The sequence below is a fragment of the Aquarana catesbeiana genome, linkage group LG05 (genome assembly GCF_042186555.1).
Source record: "Aquarana catesbeiana isolate 2022-GZ linkage group LG05, ASM4218655v1, whole genome shotgun sequence".
In the NCBI taxonomy this organism is placed as follows: domain Eukaryota; kingdom Metazoa; phylum Chordata; class Amphibia; order Anura; family Ranidae; genus Aquarana; species Aquarana catesbeiana.
Window position 1 is genome coordinate 166,868,237 of NC_133328.1, and position 22,967 is coordinate 166,891,203.

Consider the following 22,967-nt stretch of genomic DNA (forward strand, 5'->3'; position numbering starts at 1 on the left):
CCTGGAACATGGTTTTGGAAAAAATTATGGCAGGACAATATCTTGGTTCAGGTGAAAACCTGAAATCACTTTTGGCAAAAAATTTGGACGAAGGCGTAACACCACTCTGTCCTCATGAAAAATCAAATATGGCTCTTTACAAGAAAAAGCAGCCAATTCCGAAACCCTCCTTGCTGAGGATATAGCAACCAAAAATACCAACTTCCTCGTCAGAAGGACTAGGGGAATGTGTTGTATCTGTTCAAATGGCTGTTTTTGTAACACAGAAAAAACTAAGTTCAAGTCCCAAGTGTTCAAGGGAGGTTTGACGGGTGGATTAAGCCGCATCACCCCTTGCATAAAACCCTGGACTAAAGAATGTGTAGCAATAGGTCTTTGAAATAAGACCGATAAAGCTGAAACTTGGCCTTTAATAGTACTCAAGGCCAATTTCATTTCTACCCCTAATTGTGGAAAGGCAAGAATTCTGCCTATGATATATCTCAGAGGGTGCCAACCCTTGGATTCACACCAGGAAATATAAGCTCTCCAGGCTCTAATATATAGTTCTGGAAGCTGGCTTCCTTGCATTAATCAGGGTAGAGATAACTGACCCAGAAAGCCCACGTTTCTTCAGAATGTGGGTTTCAATAGCCAAGCCATTAAGCCGTTAAATTTAGAGACCGTAAGGTAGGATGGAATATCGGTCCCTGTGAGAGCAGATCTGGCCATAGTAGGAGGGACCATGGGCCTCCATTGCCATTTTTATGATTTCTGCATACCATGACCTTCTGGGCCATGCTGGTGCCACCAGAATTACCCGCTTTCTTTCCAGCTTGATCCTGCAAAGAAGTTGAGGCAGCAACTGAATAGGGGGGAATGCATAGATCAGTGAGAACTGATCCCACGGGGTCACCAACGCATCCGTTCCGCATGCGAGTGGATCCCTTGTTCTGGCCATAAAGTTAACTAACTTCATGTTGAACCTGTATGCTAGAAGATCTACGTCCGGAGTCCCCCATCTTTGGCAAACAGCCCGAAATATGTCTGGATTAAGAGACCATTCCCCTGGGAATAACTGCTGGCGACTTAAGTAGTCCACCTGCCACTTCTCTACTACCGGAATGAAGACTGCCCATAGGCACTGGACATTCCTTTCTGCCCAAGTTAGAATATGGTTCACCTCTCTCTGCGCTGAGAGACTCTTGGTGCCCCCTTGGTGATTGGTGATTGATATAGGCCACAGCTGTGGCATTGTTGGATTGGATCCTGACAGTACAATCCTGTAACCTGAAAGTCCAGGCCTTTAGAGCCAGACACACTGCCCGAATCTCTAGGATATTGATGGGCAAGGTTCTTTCGGCTCTTGACCACTGTCCTTGGACAGTTGTCTTTTCTAGTACTGCTCCCCAGCCTGAAAGGCTGGCATCTGTCGTTACCACTTTCCAGATAACTGGTCTGAAGGATTTTCCTTTCAGCAGATTCTGAGTTAGTAACCAACTGAGGCTTTGTGACACCCTCGGGGACAGCCGCATTAGCAAGTCTAAAGCTTGAATCGTTTTGTTCCAAGCAGACAGGATACTGTTTTGCAACAGTCTTGAATGGAACTGGGCATAGGGAACTGCTTCGAATGAAGCCACCAGGGTTCCTAGTAACCTCATGCAAAGGTGAATGGAGGGATCGCCTTTTGACCTGACCATCTGCACCAGCTCTCTTATTGAGTTGATCTTTGCAAGAGGCAAGAACACCTTTTCCTGGGCTGTGTCTATGATCAGATCCAAGTACTCCAGTCTTTTTAGCAGTATTAAGGAAGATTTCTCTAGGTTGAGAATCCAACCTAAACTTTCCAGGTAACTGGTTGTAATGTGTATGCTTTGCTCCAAATGAGCCACCGACTGGCAATAGATCAACTAGGTACGCTACAACTGTTATGCCCTGTGTCCTTAACCTGGCTAGAGGTGGGGCCAGCACTTTTGTGAACACCCGGGGTGCTGTGGCTAGCCTGAAGGGCAAGGCTGCAAACTGGAAATGCTGCTGTTCTAACTCGAACCGCAGAAACTTTTAGTGAGCGGGAAACATAGCAACATGCAGATATGCATCCCTGATGTTGATTGGTGCCAGAAGTTCTCCTCCTAGAAGGATAGAAACTACTGACCTGATCGTTTCCATGCAAAAGGAGCGGATCTTCAGGAACTGATTTCGATTTTTTAGATCTAGAATGGGTCTGACATCTCCATTTGGTTTTGGTACCATAAAAAGATTTGAATAAAATCCCACACCTTGCTCTTCTGTGGGGATCTGTATGGTCACCCCTTGAGATATTAATCGGTCTAGTGCCTGAAACAGAGATTGTCTTTTCTCTGGATCTTTGGGAACGCTTGACCTGAGGAAACGAGACGGTGGAAAGTCCCGAAATTCCAGCTTGTATCCCAGTGTTACCGTGGAGATGACCCATCTGTCCTGAATTTCCTCTTGCCAGACTTCTGAAAACTGCAGAAGTCTTCCCCCCACCTTGGTGAGGGGGGTTGCCTCTTCATGATGAGGCTTTAGGATTCTGCTTTGCAGGTTTCTGACTCCAGGACTTCTTTTGAGCCTGGGTCTGACCCTGAGGTTTTCCTCTAGAGTCTGATGGCAGAGGCCGTCGCCACTGCCTAGAGGCAGAAGCCCCTGGTGCAGGGGAAAGAGCCAGTTTAAATGAAGGGCGTTTAGACTTTCTTTTGACTGGCAAAAGAGTACTTTTTCCACTAGAAATTGTTTGGATATATTTGTCCAAATCTTCTTCAAATAGTCATTCCCCATGAAAAGGAAATCCAGTTAGGAGGTGCTTCAGCTGACCAATTTTTTAACCACAGGATTCTACGCATATGTACAAGCATAAGCGTAAGGCGAGACGTCTGGTGAATAGAATCTTTAATGGCATCTATGGCAAAGCATAATGCTTTTGGTAGTTCAGCCAATTCCCGGGCTTGTTGCGCAGGAACCTCTTTAAGGGCCTGTCTAAATTGGTCCTTTAGGGATTGACAGACACCTATTGCAGCGACTGCAGGCTGAGTAACGGCAGCTGCCAAGGAAAAAGTAGATTTTAACAGGGATTCCAACTTCTCATCTGTTGGATCCTCAAGCATTTGTGCATGGTCTACAGGACAAGTTAGGCTTTTATTCACACTGGAAATCGCAGCGTCAACTGTTGGTACTTTCCATCTCTTGGTGAATTTCTCCTCCATGGGATAGAGAACTGAAAATCTCTTAGGAGGGAGAAAATGCTTATCAGGGTTATCCCATTCAGTAAAAACAAGCTGTTCTAGTAATGCATGGACAGGAAACACATGCAAAGGCTGAGAAGGTTTTAAGGAACCCAAGGAAGAAATCAAGATTTCAGGAGACTCTGTTAGGGACAGCATGAAAGTGGAACGAACCATCTCTGTGGCAGAGTTTGTATCAGCAATTTCTCAGATTGTGAAGTTGAAAAAGGTTCATCTACTGTTGTTACCTCCACAGAGGAATCATCGGTTTGTTTTTCCTCCTGATCGATTGAGGGTAACATCTCATCCTGTGCCCACTGTTCCCCTTGCAAAGGTTCTGAAGTGGGGGAGGGGGATCTAGCATGCTACCTATCCATTTGAATGGAGGATGCGATTAAAGCCACTAATCTTGCTTCCAGACCCTGCAGGGTGGAGGAAAGGACATCCTCAGTCACGTATACAGGGGCTGAGATGTGAGAAGCAGTTGCACCATCAATTTGTTTCAATGGCTCACCTTGGCTTGCCATAACTGGTAATTCAGGCGAGGGTGACAGCGTGGAAATGCGACTCGAGATCCTAGCACCTGGGGGTGAAACCTTTAGTACTTTTTTGGTCTTTGTGGTGTCTTTTTTGGTAGGCATAGTCCTAAGCACAAAAACAGAGGCACTATACAATTGCACTTAATCGCTGAATACAGTCATGACAAATAAAGCCACTATAAAGTTCAGCCTAGTGCTGGGAAAAGAAGTGTCCTTCCTGTATCAGCAGGTCAACGAACAGCATCAACAGTAAAAAACATTTAGCAGTAGCAGAACAGCGGATACCTCCGCACCCCCCTGCGGGGGGAGGGGGGGTAATTTAAAGGGGTACAGCACTGATGTCCCCCTAACTCTCAGTCCCTTCGGGGGAGATAGAGTAAGGTATGTGCATAGACTCCCTCTAGTGGAGAATTAAGGCATGACAACAATTTTTCCCTAATAGAAGAATACATAGGTGGACTCTTTAGTTCCTAAGTTTCTTCCCTTACCTTATCCCTGCCGCAGGATTTGCTGAATTAACAGACAATCCAACCTTTACCCATCACGGCAGGCTGTGTTTAGCAAACCTTCAAGGACCGGGTCCCTAGATATCGGGGTTCCAACTCCGGGGTCCAGCCCTACAAAGAGAGGCATTACAGGCAAAAACCTTGTGCTTCGTATACGAGGCCCCAGGTACCATCCAGTTAGGCCTCAGTGGCACTTTGGATGGATCTGGTCTATGGATGCTATTTAAGTCCAGCATGGATCCCTCCTGGAGCTCCTCAGAGCACATCTCTACTCGTGACCAACACCTTAGACACTGCGAAAAAACTGATGTGCTCCTGGAAGGAGGAGGGGTTATATAGGGAGTGAACTTCCTGGATTGGGTATGCCAGTGTCCATCACCTGAAAGTGGTCTATAACCCATTAAGTAATTACTTAAGACTCCTGTGTCCCATGATGTACGATAAAGAAAGCCACATTTTATGGGATGGTGCACAGCACATACATCCAAGATGGGTAATGTAGAGTAAACCATTAATAAAAGAAGATTCCAGATGATTGCTCTCAGCTAAAATGATAGATGCTAATAGAATGTTTCTCCCGTGCCGCCCCTTCCAGGAGAACACAGTGATTATTGCTAGCGGCTATGTAAAAATTCGACATGCTGGTTGTCCCCAAGTCAATCGATGGATCAACTTGGGTAGAATCAGCTTGCCTATAGAAATTCGAACCATCTATGGCCAGCTTAACATCCTAGTACTGAGAGGTCAAAATAGTCAGGCGTTCCCATTTACAGGACCTCAAAATCTGTTGAAATTAGACTTGTGTGCAGAAGGGTGCATCTTAATACAGTGCATGCCAGTCCTCGAAGGGCTACAGCAGCTGTAGATATCATTGGTTAACATTAGTATCAATTGCATATGGTAAGATGAGAATTCGACATTCAGTGTGAATCATTTGACATGAGGTTCAGTGGGAGGGTTATAGCATAATAATGTGGCTGGCATATCTGGAAAAACTAGTAAACATGGAACAAAATCCCTAAAGGTTTGCCACACCTTTTGAATAAATGATATGCAGAATTCAGTTGAATTTGAAAGTATCCTGTACTAGATAGGTATTTGTGTGTGCTTATTTGAGCAGTGGTGGACTTTCTGTCTGCTGAAACAAGCCTGGTGATTCTCCTCTGACCTCTCTCATTATTAAGGTCCTCTTGAACACAGAAATGCTTCTCAAAAGACCCTGTAAGCACATCGCTGTCAAGTCCACCTGGTCATAAAGAGACTAATTTTACACAGGAATACACAAGATGGTCAAACAGCCCAAAGAGAAGAAAAAGACACCAACATAGTAAATATTGAAAGTGAAAATTTTGAGGACTGAGACACTTCACTGATCCACAATGGATTTTTGAATTTATTGTGTACTCACTTGATATGTTTCAGACTGGGGCATTCTTCCATGATTCGTGCCACATGCCTAGCTCCCAAATCAGTGATGAGATTTTTGTACAAACTACAAGAGAAGAAGAAATTATTCAGCACGCAAATATTTTTGTGGTCCATTTTCACAAGTTTCCTCTAGTAATCCCCTGTACAGAAAAACCTGACGTGGAAAGAGGAGTGAGTGTCAGCCAATTAGACTCTTCTGCATGCACATACACTATATTGTCAAAAGTATTGGGACGTCTGCCTTTACATGCAGATGAACTTTAATGGCATCCCAGCCTTAGTCCATGGGTTGGCCCACCCTTTGCAGTTATAACAACTTCAACTCTTATGGGAAGGCAGTCCACAAGGTTTAGGAGTGCGTCTATGGAAATGTTTGACCATTCTTCCAAAAGCGCATTTGTGTGGTCAGGCACTGATGTTGGACAAGAAGGCCTGACTCGCAGTCTCCGCTCTGATTCATCCCAAAGGTGTTCTATCGGGTTGAGGCCAGTACTCTGTGCAGGCCAGTCAAGTTCCTCCACCCCAAACTCGCTCATCCATGTCGTTATGGACCTTGCTTTGTGCACTGGTGCGCAGTCATGTTGGAACAGGAAGGGGCCATCCCCAAACTGTTCCCACAAAGTTGGGAGCATGAAATTGTACAAAATGTCTTGGTATACTGGATGCCTTAAGAGTTCCCTTCACTGGAACTAAGGAGCCAAACCCAACCCCTGAAAAAAAAACACACCATAATCCCCCCTCCACCAAATGATTTGGACCAGTGTACAAAGCAAGGTCCATATAGACATGGATGAGCACGTTTGGGGTGGAATAACTTAACTGGTCTGCACAGAGTCCTGACCTCAACCTGATAGAACACCTTTGGGTTGAATTTGAGCAGAGACTGCGAGCCAGGCCCTCTCGTCCACATCAGTGCCTGACCTCACAAACACACTTCTGAAAGAATGGTCAAACATTCCCAATGGCACACTCCTAAACCTTGTGGACAGCCTTCCCAGAAGAGTTGAAGCTGTTATAGCTGCAAAGCGTGGGCCAACTCAATATTGAACCCTATGGACTAAGACTGGGATTCCATTAAAGTTTGCGTGTAAAGGCAGGCATCCCAATACTTTTGACAATATAGTGTACATTGATCATAAACACTAACAACGTGCAGAGTGAAGACTCACTTCAATTATCAAGTCACGTAAAAAGCAGATTCCTGTTCATTTATTTTATCTTCAGATAACTGAGTATTCCAAATGAACAAAGCTACAATTTATTTAGTAAAGATTCTCAACTCCTGTAGTAAATCAGGCAAAATGTATATCAGTATAAGGCTTAGTGAGTGTGGTGTATACATAGAATGTGAATGAGGCAATTACCTGATACAGGATAATTTCCCTCCTTCTCACTATTTGTTGGCTTAAGGTAGTTCTAAGGTTTTTTTTTTTTTTTTTTTTTATCGTAATCCATTTTCTGCATTAAGATAAAGAAAATTTTACAATACTTGTTCACTACTCTCTGAAGCACTTACCTGCAAAAAGGCTCTCCTCTCTTCCTGCAAAAAGGGAAGACACATTTGGGAGAGATATCAATGCTGCTCACCCCAATATGGACAAGAAAAATGGGAAAGAGTCCCCCGAGCGGGGTTTTTAGGCAGCTAACTATAGATATGAGCAAAGCATTAGGTAAAATATTGCTGTAATATACAGCTTAAAAGCTGTAATAGCTTTTTGCAACACCTCCTGACCGCCCAACAGACAAATCTACCCATTAAGCAACATGGGTTTATTCATGAGCTAATGCTCTGATAATTTTCGAAGGTTCCAGCCCCACCTCCCCCGTGGCGTGGTGGTGGGGGCCAATTACATGTGTGACTCCTTGCAAGCCACATCAAGTGGATTCCTGTTCCCCCCTCTTCCGGGTGCTGCTGTATGCGGGCACACTGGATGGTCTAGCTGCTATATGGGGAGGCTCTGATCGAGGGGTACATCCAAACTCAGTGGTAATTATGTGCAAAATGTTACTAAACATGTTGCTAAACAAACTTGCCTACGCTATAACTTTTTCAAATAAGCTGGGTATACTATTACAAATTTTTCTTTTTTCCTTAGCAAACGCATCCTCTGAAGAGACCCCAAAATTCATGGGTCGAAAAGGCGTCAGGTTTGTTGTACAAAAGCCTTATCATATGCTGTGTATAACCTATATGTTTGCTATTATCTTTATTTGGTATGGGTATTTCCCAACTTGAGCTCTCAATTTATATCTATATGCTGTTATACCTATCCATTACTTTTCAATAAAGAATTCCAATATTTTACCTAATGCTTTGCTCATATCTATAGTTAGCTGCCTAAAAACCCCGCTCGGGGGACTCTTTCCCATTTTTCTCCTCTCTTCCTGAAACTCTGAGAGCAACGGGAGCCATTGGCTCCTGCTGCTGTCAGTCAAATCCCGTGGGGAGAGAGTACAAGAGCCCCCTTGGCTTGCTGAGGGGGCACCATCTGAGAAGGAGGAGCGAACAGCGCCGGTGTGGGACTCCAAAAGAGGAGGCTTGCGGCTGCTCTGTGCAATACCACTACACAGAGCAGGTAAGTAGAACTTCTTTTTATTTAAAAATAAAAATAGCCTTTACAACCACTTTAATGTATTCTTTATATAATAAAATGTCTATATAATTCTTTTCTCTAATGCTTCTGCAATACTCTTTCTTATCTAAAGACAATAACTAACAGAAATCTAAACTAGATACATCATTTCTGGTGGGTTGACTTGTTGACTTGTATAGCTTGGAGATGCCCATGCTGCAATTACTGCACACTGCTGTGGGTTTATATTCGTAATTAAAGCGGAGTTCCACCCAAAAGTGGAACTTCCGCTCATCTGATTCCTCCCCCCCTCCGGTGCCACAATAGGCACCTTTCAGGGGGGGAGGGGGGTGCAGATACCTGTCTACTACACTTCCTGGAATAGACTCTTGCGGGAGTCACGTCCCTTCCCGCACCCCCTGCTGTCTCCTGGGAAACACACAGGTCCCAGGAGATAGTGGGGACCACTTAGGACACGCAGCGCGACTCATGCATGAGCAGTAGGGAACCGGGAAGTGAAGCCGCAATGCTTCACTTCCTGATTCCCTCACAGAGAATGGCGGCGGCAGCAGCCGAGAGCCGAGCGATTGATCGGCTTCGGCTGCCGACATCTCTGGACTCCACAACAGGTAAGTGTCCATTTATTAAAAGTCAGCAGCTGCAGTATTTGTAGCTGCTGGCTTTTAATAATTTTTTTTTAGGTGGACTCCCTCTTTAAGGTGCTGCTCTTTTGAAGAATTATGCCACAAGTATTTGTTTATTCCACACTACACAGAACTCAACAGGGGAACATAATAACAGAAATCATATAACTTTCAGACCAGTTAAGTAGGATAAATAGTATCCAACAGAGTGATTTCTGTTCATTTCGAAAGGTTCATATAAAGAACACAGGGGTTGATTTACTAAAACTGGAGAGTGCAATATCTTGGTGCAGCTCTGAATAGAAACCAATCAACTTTGTTTTTTGTAAAAATCAAATTGAACAAGCTGAAGGTAGAAACTGATTGGCTACCATGCACAGCTGCATCGGATTTTGCACTCTCCAGTTTTAGTAAATTAACCCCACAATGTTGTAAAGGTTATACTCATGGTTGCATTATCATTAAATCAGGCAAAGTGATCTAAAGCATATGAGGAATACATCTGTCTCCATGCAGGCCATGGCATCTGAACTGGTTGTACTCAATGCAATGAAAATTCAAAGGGATTGATTGAATGTAGACCCTAAAGACATTGAGCGGATTGTCAAGGGTAAATAGTAAATAGCAAATGAGTTTATTTTTTGGGATTTTATATGAATCTTTAAGTTGTTGCAAGCCGAGGACCCTATGTGAGCTTCATCATAAAAATAAGCGAGGGCTGTAAAATCCCAGAGAGAGCAGGGGAAGTTGTGGAGATAAAGAGGGGAAGGTGGCAGGTAGATGAGGAAAATTCGGCATGCACAATATTTGAATCCCAGAATGTCAGGGTATGTCTCAGGATCTGGTTGGGGGGGTTGAAACACAGGAAAGAGGATACAGATAAGGGAGGAAAGGATATTGAATAGAAAACTAACATCCAGAAAGGTTCATAATAGTGTGTCCGATTTAGAATGTAGCTTGGTTATCGGTGCAATCTGAGCTGCTTTAGAAAACAATATATGGGTTGTTCGGTGCTCCCAGTACACTGTTTGGTTTATTTTTATAAAGAGTATTTCTGTTAACCCTGGGTTTGATAGAGCTCCAGACAAATTTCAAGATCTGATTTCAGAAAGCATAGGATGTGGGGTATGACCTGGGACAGAAAACATAGTCGGGATAGGTATGACATACCTATTAAAATAGGTATGACTTAGGACAGAAAACATAGTCTGGGTAGGTATGACATTTTGATTCTATGCACATGACCAAACCATGAAATGTGAGTATGGCCCCAGGATGCAAGTACATTTTTAAGCTGTTTAATGAGGGGAGGTATATTGGGTTTATATCGAGAATAGTAAGCTGCTGTGGGAGAGGAAACCAGATAGGCGAGAGTTGGGGTCGACTGGAAGGAAAAATATGTCTGCAGGAACTATTGGGATGTTGAGGAAGTTTAAAGTTTAGAGCGTTGGATAATTCACGTGAAGACCCAAAAGGAAACATCTCGAAAGAACTGCTAATAAAGAGAAGAAAAAAGAAAAATGCAGGGAGGTTATGTAAGACATCGTCTGCAAAAAGAGCAGTATTATGATAGATGCTTGCGATCTGTAGGCCCCTTATATCTGCATTTAAAGATCTGTGCTCAAATCCAAATAGCTCACATACTATAAAACATCAGGTGCTAATGGGATGTGACCACATGATAACGCAAAAAATTCTGAATTAACCTTATGTACACAGCTATACACGCTTACATATTTAAAGAATGTTAAGAAAGTTTGTTACATTATCGAATCATTAGTGGGTCAAATCAACATTTATTTTCTATGGTAGTAACAAGAAATTTTGAAGCCTATGCATTCCAAAATCAAATATTAGAAGGAAGTGAAATCTTTCGAACAATATCCAAAATGTTCAGAGAGTATTTGTACAAATTTTCCTAAGATTTTTCCTATGAATTTCCGTTTAAAATTCCATCCATCTATGGCCAGCTTTACCTGCTACAGTCCTTGAATTCTTGACAGCTGAGGAGTAATCGGTTAAGGATGCAGCGGCCAGCTTCCCGGCCTGCTCCTTAGCAACCAGCTCAATGCGATAAATTACTGCATTATTTAATGTACCACTTTTATTTAATGCACCACATTTAATTACCACTAAATTGAACAAACATCACATTCGGTATTTAATGCAAAATTATTAGTGAATTGCACTTTCAAAACTGATTTACCACAAGCATTATTTTATCGCATTTTTTTGGCGGTTATTTAACTCTTAATGAATTGACCCCACCATCATTTGACACACTCTACCATTATCTTCTGGTCATACTTAAAGGAAAATAAGAAATCCCCACCCCCAGAATAATACTGATATCTGAGATAACTTGACAAAAGTGTTCATTCATTTAAATAGGGGCTAATGCACACAGACGCAGAGCCTCGTACAGCATAAAGAGACATTTTTTTAATCTTTTGTATTAATGTATGGTTGTGTGCAAGTACTATACAACCGACGTGTATCCATTCACTTATATAGGATACCTACAAGCGCCTACGTACAAGTACAAAAGGATAAACAAATGGCTCTTCATGCTGTATAGGGCTCTGTGCCCGTGTGAATGACCCCTACTACTGAGGTGGCATATAAGGTGATGGTATATGGTTCCCTCTTGAATATCTCATTCTGGTTATTCTGACAGTTGTTTTCATGGTTGTTATGCAGCTTCATTTGGTGGACCTGCCCATTGGCAGTGGCTTTTTGGACATAGGTCTTTTGTCTGCTTAGATAACTATTTCACAGGTGACAATCCAAAGGACTTTTGGCAGGTTCTCCTGCATGACTCCATTAAAGCATTGACTAAACTACTAAATCAACCAACCTATCATATTTTCCTTGGTGTGGAATTAACTTTGGCTAAAAAAAGGAAATAGCAGCTCAAACAAGTGGTTGATAATATAATGGTTAAGTAGCTTTTTTGTCTAATCTCCTGGAGGATAAACAAAAGAAATTTCTATGTATTTGAGAGCCTTGATAGCAGCAGTGGTACTTTATACCTCCTAGTTTATGTAGATAGAGTAGCTATATTTTATAAACATGTGCAATTTGTTTTGTTCCCAATTTGTTTTTCGACGAAAATCGACAACATTGTTAATTTGGAAATATTCGAATTAACGAAAACCGTTTTACTAATTCTACCGCAAATTTGAATATTAGAAAATCCGAAAATTTGAAAATCCAAAAATTCAAAAGAACAAAAATCCAAAAATAACAAAGAAAATCCGAAATAATAACTAACTAATAATAATAACTATTACTAACTATTAAATTATAGGTATTGGAATTTCCTTTCAAATTTGGCTGTTAGTGAACGTAACGAATATGAATTTATCAGATGTTACGAATTATCCAAAATATTGAATGCCCCATCTAAAGGAATAGAACATAACATATTAAAAACAATAAATAATAATAAAAACTTTTCAATTTTATTGATTATTATTAATTTGTTATGTTCTATTCGTTTAGATGTGGCATTCGTTATTTCGGATAATTCATAACTTCGGATAAATTTGTATTTGTTACGTTCACTAACAGCCAAATTTAATAGGAAATTCCAATACCTATAATTTAATAGTTGGTTATTATTTTGGATTTTCAAATTAGCTTTCTTATTTTGGATTTTCAAATTTTTCCGAATTATTGAAATAATGAATACCGCATCTAAAAGAATGGAACATAACCAATTCAAATTTTTCCAAATTTACGAATATTTTCAAATTAACAAATTTCGATCATATTGAATGACCTGAAAAACTAAACAACAAACAAACAAATGAAACGAAAACGAACACATTTTTTGGCAGTGCACATGTCTAATATTTGATGACCGTGGCTCTGAAGAATATCTACCACTGCATGTATTTGTTGTGACGGCACTGACATTTCCAGTAGCTGCGCAGTGATATGTTATGGTTGTATCTTAAAGTGGTTGTAAAAGCTAAATGTTTTTTTACCTTAAAGTGGTTGTTAACCCACTTCTACAAAGTGGGCACTGGTACGAGCAGACAGGGAGGGGAGGGGGAGGAGGAAAGAGGAGACACAGAAGAGAAGGCTGACGCAGGCACGTATGCTGACAACCGTGTCAGGGCTCAGTAGGTCTGATATATCGGAGTCAGCGTACAGGGGGGAGGTTATAGCCAGGCAGGATCAGCCAGGTATTACAGGTGGCCAAATGACACAGCACAAGCACTGTGCTCTATAACATGCTTTTAAGGGAACAGGATCCATTTTTTGGGGGTTAACAAGCTCTTTAAAGGGGTTGTAAAAGGTGATTAAAAAAAAATAGCAAACATGTCTATACTTACCTACTCTGTGCAATGGAATTGCACCGAGCGGGCGGGAACCTCCTCTTTTCGGGGTCCCCCGCCGGCGCTCCTAGCCCCTCCTCTCTGGCCAGTGCCCCCATGGGAAGCCACTGCGTCCATTGACACAGACAGCGGGACTAAGGCCCTACCCCCCGCTCCCTCGTCACTTGCTTTGATTGACAGTACCCGGTGCCCCCGCAAAGCCAGCAAGACCCGGCAGATCTGCCAATATGCACAGCTCTGGATCAAATGAGGTCTCAGGTAAGTAAATGGGGGCTGAGGGGGCGATGCTGACACCTAAACATTTTTTACCTTAATGCAAGAAATGCATTAAGGTAAAAAACCTTTTGACTTTACAACCCCTTTAATGCATTTTCTGCATTGAGGTAAAAAAACTTCCATGATCAGGCCAACCCAAATACTTACCCGAATCCAATCTTGATTCAGCGCTGTGCCCGAGAGCAGTGATACTTACTTACAAGACTCAGATGAGTGTCCCCACAGGAAGTGGCTGGCTATAGGGGCACTCAGAAGGAAGGAGGAGCTGACAACGTCAGTGGGGGACCCAGAGGAGGAGGCTCAGGGCTGCTTTATGCAAAACCATTGCACAGAGCAGGTAATAACTTCTTTATTATTTTAAGAAAAAAAATGTTACCCTTTAAAATCACTCACTTGAAATCCAACAAACAAAAAAAAGAAAGAAGGATTTTTGGTTTGCATATATTGCAATACATGTTTAAGATGGTTGAATGCATCTAAGTGACCCCTTTCTAACCCATCCCTACTCTACTGTGCAAAATCCCAATGCTTAATTGCTCATAGCATACTTTAATGGACATATACTGCTGATATGGAGCAGACAGATACAGTTTGAGGAGTGCTCTGCACTATGCAACAGACTCTGTACTATGCAACAGAAATAAAGATATGTCTGTGCCCAAATCCAATATATATATATATATATATATATATATATATATATATTTATTATACACAATGTATGTGCCTAAGGGATAAGACCACACGGTAACTCTGAATTAACCCTCTGTACACTGATACATACCTTTACATATTAGGGGTCATGGGGCAGCACTCAAAAAGTGCTGTTCATTCCTTTTTGCTTTGACAGGCATGTTGGATAATACGGCTAAGGAAAGCAGATTTGTAGGCTTCCCAAAGGGTGGTGTAAGTTTTGTACTGAGCATTCATTAAGATGGATGTAGCAGATATAGTTTAAAGGTATTTCAAGTTATAAGAGAAAGAAAGAAGAGAATGATTCAGATTCCAAGAGAAAGTTTTGGGTATGTGTAGTATTATAGATCTGCAGTAGAGGCTGATGTTATTGTTATTAGTGAAGAAACTGACAGTGGGGGAAAAAAAAGATTGATTTGTGGGTGACTGGAAGTGAAGATGTAAATAGCATGGGTAAGGATGTAATTTTCTCTGGGCATCAACAAGCTAGTGCAAGGGAGACAGGAAGCAGCACTGTTTAGAAATGCAAAGGGAAAATGTGTGGTGGACATCAGGCAGAAGATCGATGGCATTAGCTGGATTAAATCTAGCCAAGATTCTGCATCAGGCATGCTTTCCACTGCACCACTAGAATAGATCATCAAATCACAAGCATCTCTAGCCCATTAATTACGTAAAATATTTTTCAATTAGGTTTAAAACAATACTCATTAAAATCTCTTTTATAAATGATTATAATTCCTCATTTTTATTTGAATTTGCTATAAGTAACAAAAAATCCCACTGGAGTACTTGGTTGAGAACCAGCGCCTTAGGTGCACACATATGAGTTGATTTACTAAAGGCAAAAAGACTGTACACTTTGGAAAGTGCAGTTGCACACGGCAAGAGCAGTTGCTCCAGAGTTTAGTAAATGAGTAGAAGCTCTGCTGACTTTCATCAACCAATCATGTGCAAGCAAAAATGCTGTTTTTTTATTTTCCTTGCATGTGATTGGGTATTCTTTGCAAAGTGAAGCTTTACCTCATTTACTAAGCTCTGGAGCAACTGCACTTGCAGAGTGCAATTGCACTTTCCAAGGTGCACAGTCTGTTGGCCTTTAGTAAATCAACCCCATTGTGTTTTTTCAGTTCGGTGCAAAATCTTTGCAAAATTCAACACCACACTACAAAATGTGCTAAATAAGAATAGATATAGACAAATGGAAAAATGAATTTTGCATTGCATTGCCAGAAATAATTGTAATAATTAAAGACTTTGTTAAAGCTATGTAAGTATGTTTAAATTTTGGCTGTTCCTTTGTGGTTTTCCCAAGTTCTATATAACTGCACAGTATCTTGGTGTCATAAATTATTATGAACAACATGCTGTCACTTACCCAAGAAATCGAATGATCTTATACTTGGTTAATTCTTCAGCTAATACTTTTACGCCCTCATCTCCAATCTGATTGACACTGAGCCTGTTACAAACAACAGAGCACTAATTAAAAGTGCATGTACTTCAAACCTCATCATGTTTTTCAAAACTGTATAAATGAGTACAGTATGCAAAAATATATATTAAAAATTACAGTTTTAAAGAAGACATAGTTTTCCCTCAATTACATCCTTTGAACCGTGATGACATCACTTCCGCAAATGCGCGCAGGAGTCACTGTTTATGGCACAGGGCTCTGAAGAAACGGCCCAGGTATGCCGTTCCCTTAGAGCACATGCGCTGGTGATATCACTGGCGGCTTCACAAATAAATATCTCTGCACCTTTAGGAGACATTTACAGTACCTACGGGTAAGTTTTATTATAGGCTTACCTGTACGTTAAACATAACCAAAGGCCTTTATTTCCACTTTTACTTTGGGAGTAGGTACCTAGTTTTGACAGGTACCCACCCCCACTTCCTCCCCCTGCAGTCTTCTGGGACACATCACAGTTCTCAGAAGACTGCGGGACTGAAGCTCTCCCGAGCTTCCTGAGGGAGCATACATTGCAAAATGTAAAACCAAACGTGTAGCGCTAAAAGGAAGAATAAGGCACCTTCAAACTGGTAAGGTGAAGAGCCAGTGCCCTATATACAGTTTACCTGGAACATGGTTAAATGTCTCACATTAAAACATTAATATGGATACAAAATACAAAAAAAGGAAGTCCGTGAGTGAGAAACTGAATGGGTCACCGCTTATGAGTGATGTGTGAACCACCTTCACCGGCATAAGGCCATAAAGTCTTTGGAATGGTAATGAACAGCTGTTTTTTTAAAAAAACATACAAGTCCAAGTTGGATAATGTATGGATGGATCAGTTCTAAAACGTCACACCACAGTGTCTTCACAAACGTGCAAATCACTCAGACGGTAAAGATGCAGGACGAAGTCTATTCAGACAAAACGCGTCGGGAGGACTCCACTGCCGCCTTCTTTTATGTACAAGCGCTTTTTATCATCTAAATCATGTAAGTGTATTTCCTTTTTTTAATAAAATACGGTTTCTACGGTATCACACTATGTGGCCTTTTTTATATCCTTTATGAGCCATATGCGGGGAGATTCTTTGTTACGTCTGGAGAAGACACACCTTCATGAACCCCCTGTGATCCCTTCTGGCTGTCAAGGTCTTCCCACCATTGCCAGTGTGCAATAAAAGCTGGTTTGACCCTTACAGTATATACTGTTTTGGGTTCAAACCCTCCGGTAAGCCTCCATCTTTACCGTCTGAGTGATTTGCACGTTTGTGAAGACACTGTGGTGTGACGTTTTAGAACTGATCCATCCATACATTATCCAACTTGGACTTGTATGTTTTTTAAAAAAACCAGCTGTTCATTACCATTCCAAAGACTTTATGGCCTTATGCCGGTGAAGGTGGTTCACACATCACTCATAAGCGGTGACCCATTCAGTTTCTCACTCACGGACTTCCTTTTTTTGTATTTTGTATCCATATTAATGTTTTAATGTGAGACATTTAACCATGTTCCAGTTAAACTGTATATAGGGCACTGGCTCTTCACCTTACCAGTTTGAAGGTGCCTTATTCTTCCTTTTAGTGCTACACGTTTGGTTTTATATTTGGATATTGGGCAATTATTCTTGTGCTGTGTTAGCGGCTTAATACTTTTTGAGTAAGCGCAAATTTGCCACTTGGGTTGTTTTGGTTTATACATTGCAAAATGCATTGAGGCTGTGCGGCCACCGCCGTTGACGTCACTTCCCATTGGGTCCCAATGTAATTTCTGGGTGCTGAAACGTACGCCATCTCAGGACGAGCAGCGAGTGTGGAGGAACTTTTGAGGCTGTTTATGTTGGTGCTGACAGCACCTAAAAAAGTGTGCGTATTTTATACTTATACTTTTTAACCATTGATAAATAAACATACTGCACTGTTACGATCTATTATCATCTTTTGATACGTGATCTGGTAGTTGTGGTTACTGTGAGATATTGCGAGTTGGAAATCCAGAAAACATCCATTACTAGCTCATTTCTTTGAGACTTGCTAAATCCTTATGGTTGGTGAGTGTGCATTTCTAATGCCCCATACACACGGTCGGATTTTCCGACGGAAAATGTGTGATAGGACCTTGTTGTCGGAAATTCCGACCGTGTGTAGGCTCCATCACACATTTTCCATCGGATTTTCCGACACACAAAGTTTGAGAGCAGGATATAAAATTTTCCGACAACAAAATCCGTTGTCGGAAATTCCGATCGTGTGTACACAAATCCGACGGACAAAGTGCTACGCATGCTCAGAATAAATAAAGAGATGAAAGCTATTGGCCACTGCCCCGTTTATAGTCCCGACGTACGTGTTTTACGTCACCGCGTTTAGAACGATCGGATTTTCCGACAACTTTGTGTGACCGTGTGTATGCAAGACAAGTTTGAGCCAACATCCGTCGGAAAAAATCCTAGGATTTTGTTGTCGGAATGTCCGAACAAAGTCCAACCGTGTGTACGGGGCATTACGCACTGTGGTGGAGCACTTATTTGAGATCTTTGGAATACCACACATTTCTGAACACGGTGATTGCAGGACTTTAAGAAGATTATTATTAATTTTTTTCACATTATGGACATTTATTCATGTTTACTTACTTTAGTTTAAAGATATTAGTTGATTACACTGGTTTTGTAGCACCTTACTTTTGATTGATGGTGGATTTTTACTTTACGGGGCAGCTGCACATTTGCTTTTTTCACATTGTTGGTGCCATATTTAATCACATTGATTAACTCCTTTTATTAAGTCAGCAGCTATAGGATTTGTAACTGCTGACTTCATTTTTTTCCAGTAAACCTCCTCTTTAAAGATAAAATAACAAAACCAGCTTTTGTTGCTTCAATTCAGAGACTTTTCAAAATGTCCTCAGTCTGATGTTAAGCATTATTAAATCCATTTCCCCTGAGCCTAAGTCTTATTGTGCTGCTTCTTCCTATAATGCCCTGTACACACGATAGGATTTTCCGACAACAAAATCCATGGGATTTTTTCCGACAGGCATTGGCTCAAACTTGTCTTGCATACACGCGGTCACACAAAGTTGGTCGTAAATTCTGAACGTCAAGAATGCAGTGACAAACAACACGTACAACGAGCCGATAAAAATGTAGTTCAATAGCCAGTGCTGCTCTTCTGCTTGATTCCGAGCATGCGTGGCATTTTGTGCGTCGGAATTGTGTACACACGATCGGCATTTCCAACAACAAGGTCCTATCACACATTTTCCATCTGAAAATCCTATCGTGTGTATGGAGCATTACACTGCAGCCCTGCAGGGACTGCAAGAGGCTGGTACCAGGTCATATTCAGGTATTTAACCACTTCCCACCAAGAGGGCGTACATGGACGTCCTCCCGTTTCAGTGGTTATACCGGGATAATGCCACCCACAGGCATCAACCCGGTATTGTTCTATTGTTCCCTGCACCATAAGAACAATTATAGCGGCAGTTCAGCTATTTGACTGTTCTTACAGGCTGCGGGAGGGGGATGTACCCCCCTCCCGCCGCCCTCTGGTGCTTCTACCGGCTCACCCATGTGATCGGCGAGCCGGAGAAGGAATCCACCGGTGCAACAGATGGTCCCTGGTCATCTCTATGACTCTAGGGGGCCCGGGCGTGATGTTATGATGTCATGTCCGGCCTGGCAGTTGTAAATTCTGCTGTGTACTTGGCTGGAAAGATCGTTCTGTTTTTTTTTTTTATCTCAGGCTTTCCAGCCTGGAGGAGAGATGTGGGGTCTTATTGACCCAAGATCTCTCAATAAAGACCACCTTTCATGCCCTAAACCTATTAAAAGGGATGTTTACATTCCTTGTGATAGGAATAAAAAAAAAAATTAAAAGTAAAGTGTAAAAATCCAAAAATGTTATTAAAATAAACATAAAAAAAAAAAAAATTTAAAGTACCCCTGTCCCCACAAGCTCGCACTCAGAAGTGAATGCATACGTACGTCACGCCCACATATGTAAATAGCATTCAATTAACACATGTGAGGTATTACCGCGAATGTTCAAGCGAGAGCAACAATTCTATTCCAAGACCTCCTCTGTATCTCTGAACAGGTAACCTGTAAAAAATTTGAAAGCGATGCCTATGGAGATTTTTAAGTATCGAACTTTGGCACCATTCCACAAGTGTGCACAATTTTAAAGCGTTACATGTTATTTACTTGGTGTAACATTATCTTTCACATTACACAAAAAAAATTGGGCTAACTTTAGTTTTTTGTTTTCTTTTAATTCAACGTTTTTTCCCCCCAAACATTATATATGGTATTATATATGGTTCTCAGTCATTTTCTAGCAAAAAAAAATTAGAGTTATGTACCGGTAACGTCTTTTCCAGTAGTCTTTCAGGACAGCCACCATGAGAGATAGTCTCCTCCTCTTCCTCTAGGAAACACTGCGCCAGCCCATAAATTCTTACTTCCCCCTGCCAGACCTCAGTATATTCCAAGATTACCTCCGGTCAGCTGGGGAGACACAAGAACACATTAATAACATACTATCCCATATCATTATCATGCTGCATTCTGGTCTTTTATAAGACACCCAAAAATCTCGGGTGGGTAACTAGGGCTGTCCTGAAAGACTACTGGAAAAGACGTTACCGGTACGTAACTCTAATTTTCCCCCTTCGTCTTTCAGGACAGCCACCATGAGAGGATGAACGAGCACTTACCAGTTAGGGTGGGACTACAGCTTGCAATACCTTTCGCCCAAAGGCTTGCTCACTAGCCGACACCAGGTCCACTCTGTAGTGCTTTACGAAAGTGGAATAGCTGGACCATGTTGCAGCCCTGCATATTTGCTCTGGCGTTGCTCCAGCCTTTTCTGCCTGAGAAGCTGCCATAGCTCTGGTAGAGTGTGCCCTTATACCCATTGGGATTTCTTTCCCTGCTAATGTATAGGCCTGGCCAATGGTTACTCTGAGCCATCTGGCAATAGTGCGTCAAGACGCTTTGCATCCTTTTCTGGCCCCAGAAAACAAAACAAATAAAGAGTCTGACTTTCTAAACCTCTTGGTCAGCTCTAGGTACATAAGTATACATCTCCTTACGTCCAAAGAATGAAATTTTAATTCCCTTTCCCCCGAGGGGTTGGGACAAAATGAGGGTAGAACTACCTCCTGACTTCTGTGGAAACCAGAAGCCACCTTAGGTAAAAATGCTGGATCAGTCCTGAAGATGATCCGATCTGAAAAAATAACGCAAAAAGGAGGTCTAACTGATAAGGCCTCAATCTCACTGACTCTCCTGGCAGTAGTCACTGCTATCAAAAAAACTGTTTTTAACGTAAGATCCTTTAGTAGACATTCCTCTAAAGGTTCAAAGGGGGTTCCCGTCAGGCCCTGTAACACTAAAGATAGGTCTCACTTGGGAAAGGGAGGGCCCTGAACCGGTCTTTGTCTAGACAGAGCCTTAAAGAATCTGACCACCCAAGGGTTGGTGGCCAGATGCTTTTCTAAATAAGCACTGAGTGCTGACACCTGACCTTTAAGGGTACTTATGGATAAACCCCTATCTGCCCCGCACTGAAGGAATTCCAACACCGTTGTTGGACTGTGTACCGCAAAAGAGCCTTCTGCACACCATTCATTGAAACGTACCCAGACCTTTTTATAAATCTGGCGTGTTTCCTTTTTCCTGCTGTTGAGGAGGGTGGAGATTAATTTCTCAGAAAAACCTCTAGCTCTTAGCATACCCTCCTCAGTAGCCAGGCCGCTAACTGCCATTGGTGAACCTGTGGACAGAGGACTGGGCCCTGTGAGAGGAGATCCTCTCGAGGTGGCAGGAATAAGGGAGGTTCGACCGCTAGCTGCTTGAGTACTGAGAACCAAGCCCTCTTTGGCCAATGTGGTGCTACTAGAATCAGGGACGTGTTTTCCATCTGGAACTTCCTGAGAACTGCCGGTAATAACGCTGGGGGCAGGAAGGCATAGCAGATTCTGAAATGCCAGTTCTGGATCAATGCGTCGACCCCTCGCGCTCCCTCCCCTCTGTTTAGGGAGAAAAAACAAGGGGCTTTCGCGTTGCTTCTTGACGCGAACAGATCTACTTCTGGAGGACCCCATTTCTGTGAAATGAGATTGAAAACCTCCTGGTTGAGGATCCAATCGCCCTCTCTCAGTTTGGTTTGGCTGAGAAAATCTGCTATCACATTCTTTTCTCCTCTCAGGAAGACTGCTGAGAGTGAGAGAGTGTGAGTCTCGGCCCAGTTCAGAATGCCTGATGCTAAGGCCGACAGGACTCCGCTTCTTGTGCCGCCCTGTTTGTTTACATAGGCCACGGCGGACGAGTTGTCCGACCGCACCTGCACATGGTGGCCCTGTAGCTCCTCTTTGAAGAACCTGAGTGCTAGCCCGATTGCCCTCAGCTCCTTCCAATTGGACGACCTTCTTAGTTCGTCGCCCTCCCAGGTGCCCTGTGCTAAAAGGGAACCCAGATTCGCCCCCCAACCCTTGCCGCTTGCGTCTGTGGTTACCACCTGAGAAACTGGGATGAACCACAGACGACCCTGCGACAAGTTTGAGACCCTCCTCCACCACCAGAGGGATCTCTTTACTTGGGGTGGAACCTGTACCAAGGTGTCCAGATCTTTCTGACTGTGATCCCACACCCTTAGGACAAAGGACTGTAAGGGACGAAAGTGCAGACCTGCCCATTGCACTGCTGGGAGGGTAGCGGTTAATAGTCCTAGGACCGACATCAGAATTCTTATGGAGACCTGACTGCTGCACTGGAGAACAGCCACTGCCCTGTCCAGTTTTTGTACTTTTTCTGCTGGAAGAAACACTCTCAGTAGCGTTGAGTCCAACAGATAGCCTAAGTACGTGATGCGCTGAGAAGGAATCAAACTGGATTTCTCCAAGTTCATTAGCCACCCTAGACCTGTAAGAACCCGCTTTGTTAGTTCTAGATCTCTTACTAACTGCAGTGGACACGCTGCAAATAGGAGCAGGTCGTCCAGGTATGCTATCACTGATATACCCTGGAGCCGAAGAAAAGCCATCACCTCCGCCAAGACCTTGGTGAAAATGCGGGGCGAGGAGGATAGCCCGAAAGGCAGCGCCTGAAACTGTAGATGTACCGTTGTTCCACCTACATCTACCGCTAGCCGAAGAAACCTCTGCGAGGCTTCTGTTATAGGAACGTGTAGATACGCGTCCTTTAGGTCCAGAGATACCATAAAGCAGTTGCGGGGCAACAGGGCTCTGACTGTGAAAATTGTTTCCATACG

The 22,967-nt window shown here is 42.5% G+C and overlaps 1 protein-coding gene across 4 annotated transcripts in view; it reads right to left on the bottom strand.

The window, feature by feature from the left end:
• The window catches only part of NOD1 (nucleotide binding oligomerization domain containing 1), a 150,866-nt gene that overhangs the window by 50,379 nt on the left and 77,520 nt on the right, over positions 1-22,967 (bottom strand). For all 4 annotated transcript variants that reach the window (XM_073630325.1, XM_073630326.1, XM_073630327.1 and 1 more), the window contains 2 exons: positions 15,605-15,688; positions 5,675-5,758 (listed from right to left, as the gene is read on the bottom strand). In XM_073630325.1, coding sequence (XP_073486426.1) covers positions 5,675-5,758; positions 15,605-15,688 — 168 coding nt within the window. The remainder of the gene's footprint in view (positions 1-5,674; positions 5,759-15,604; positions 15,689-22,967) is intronic.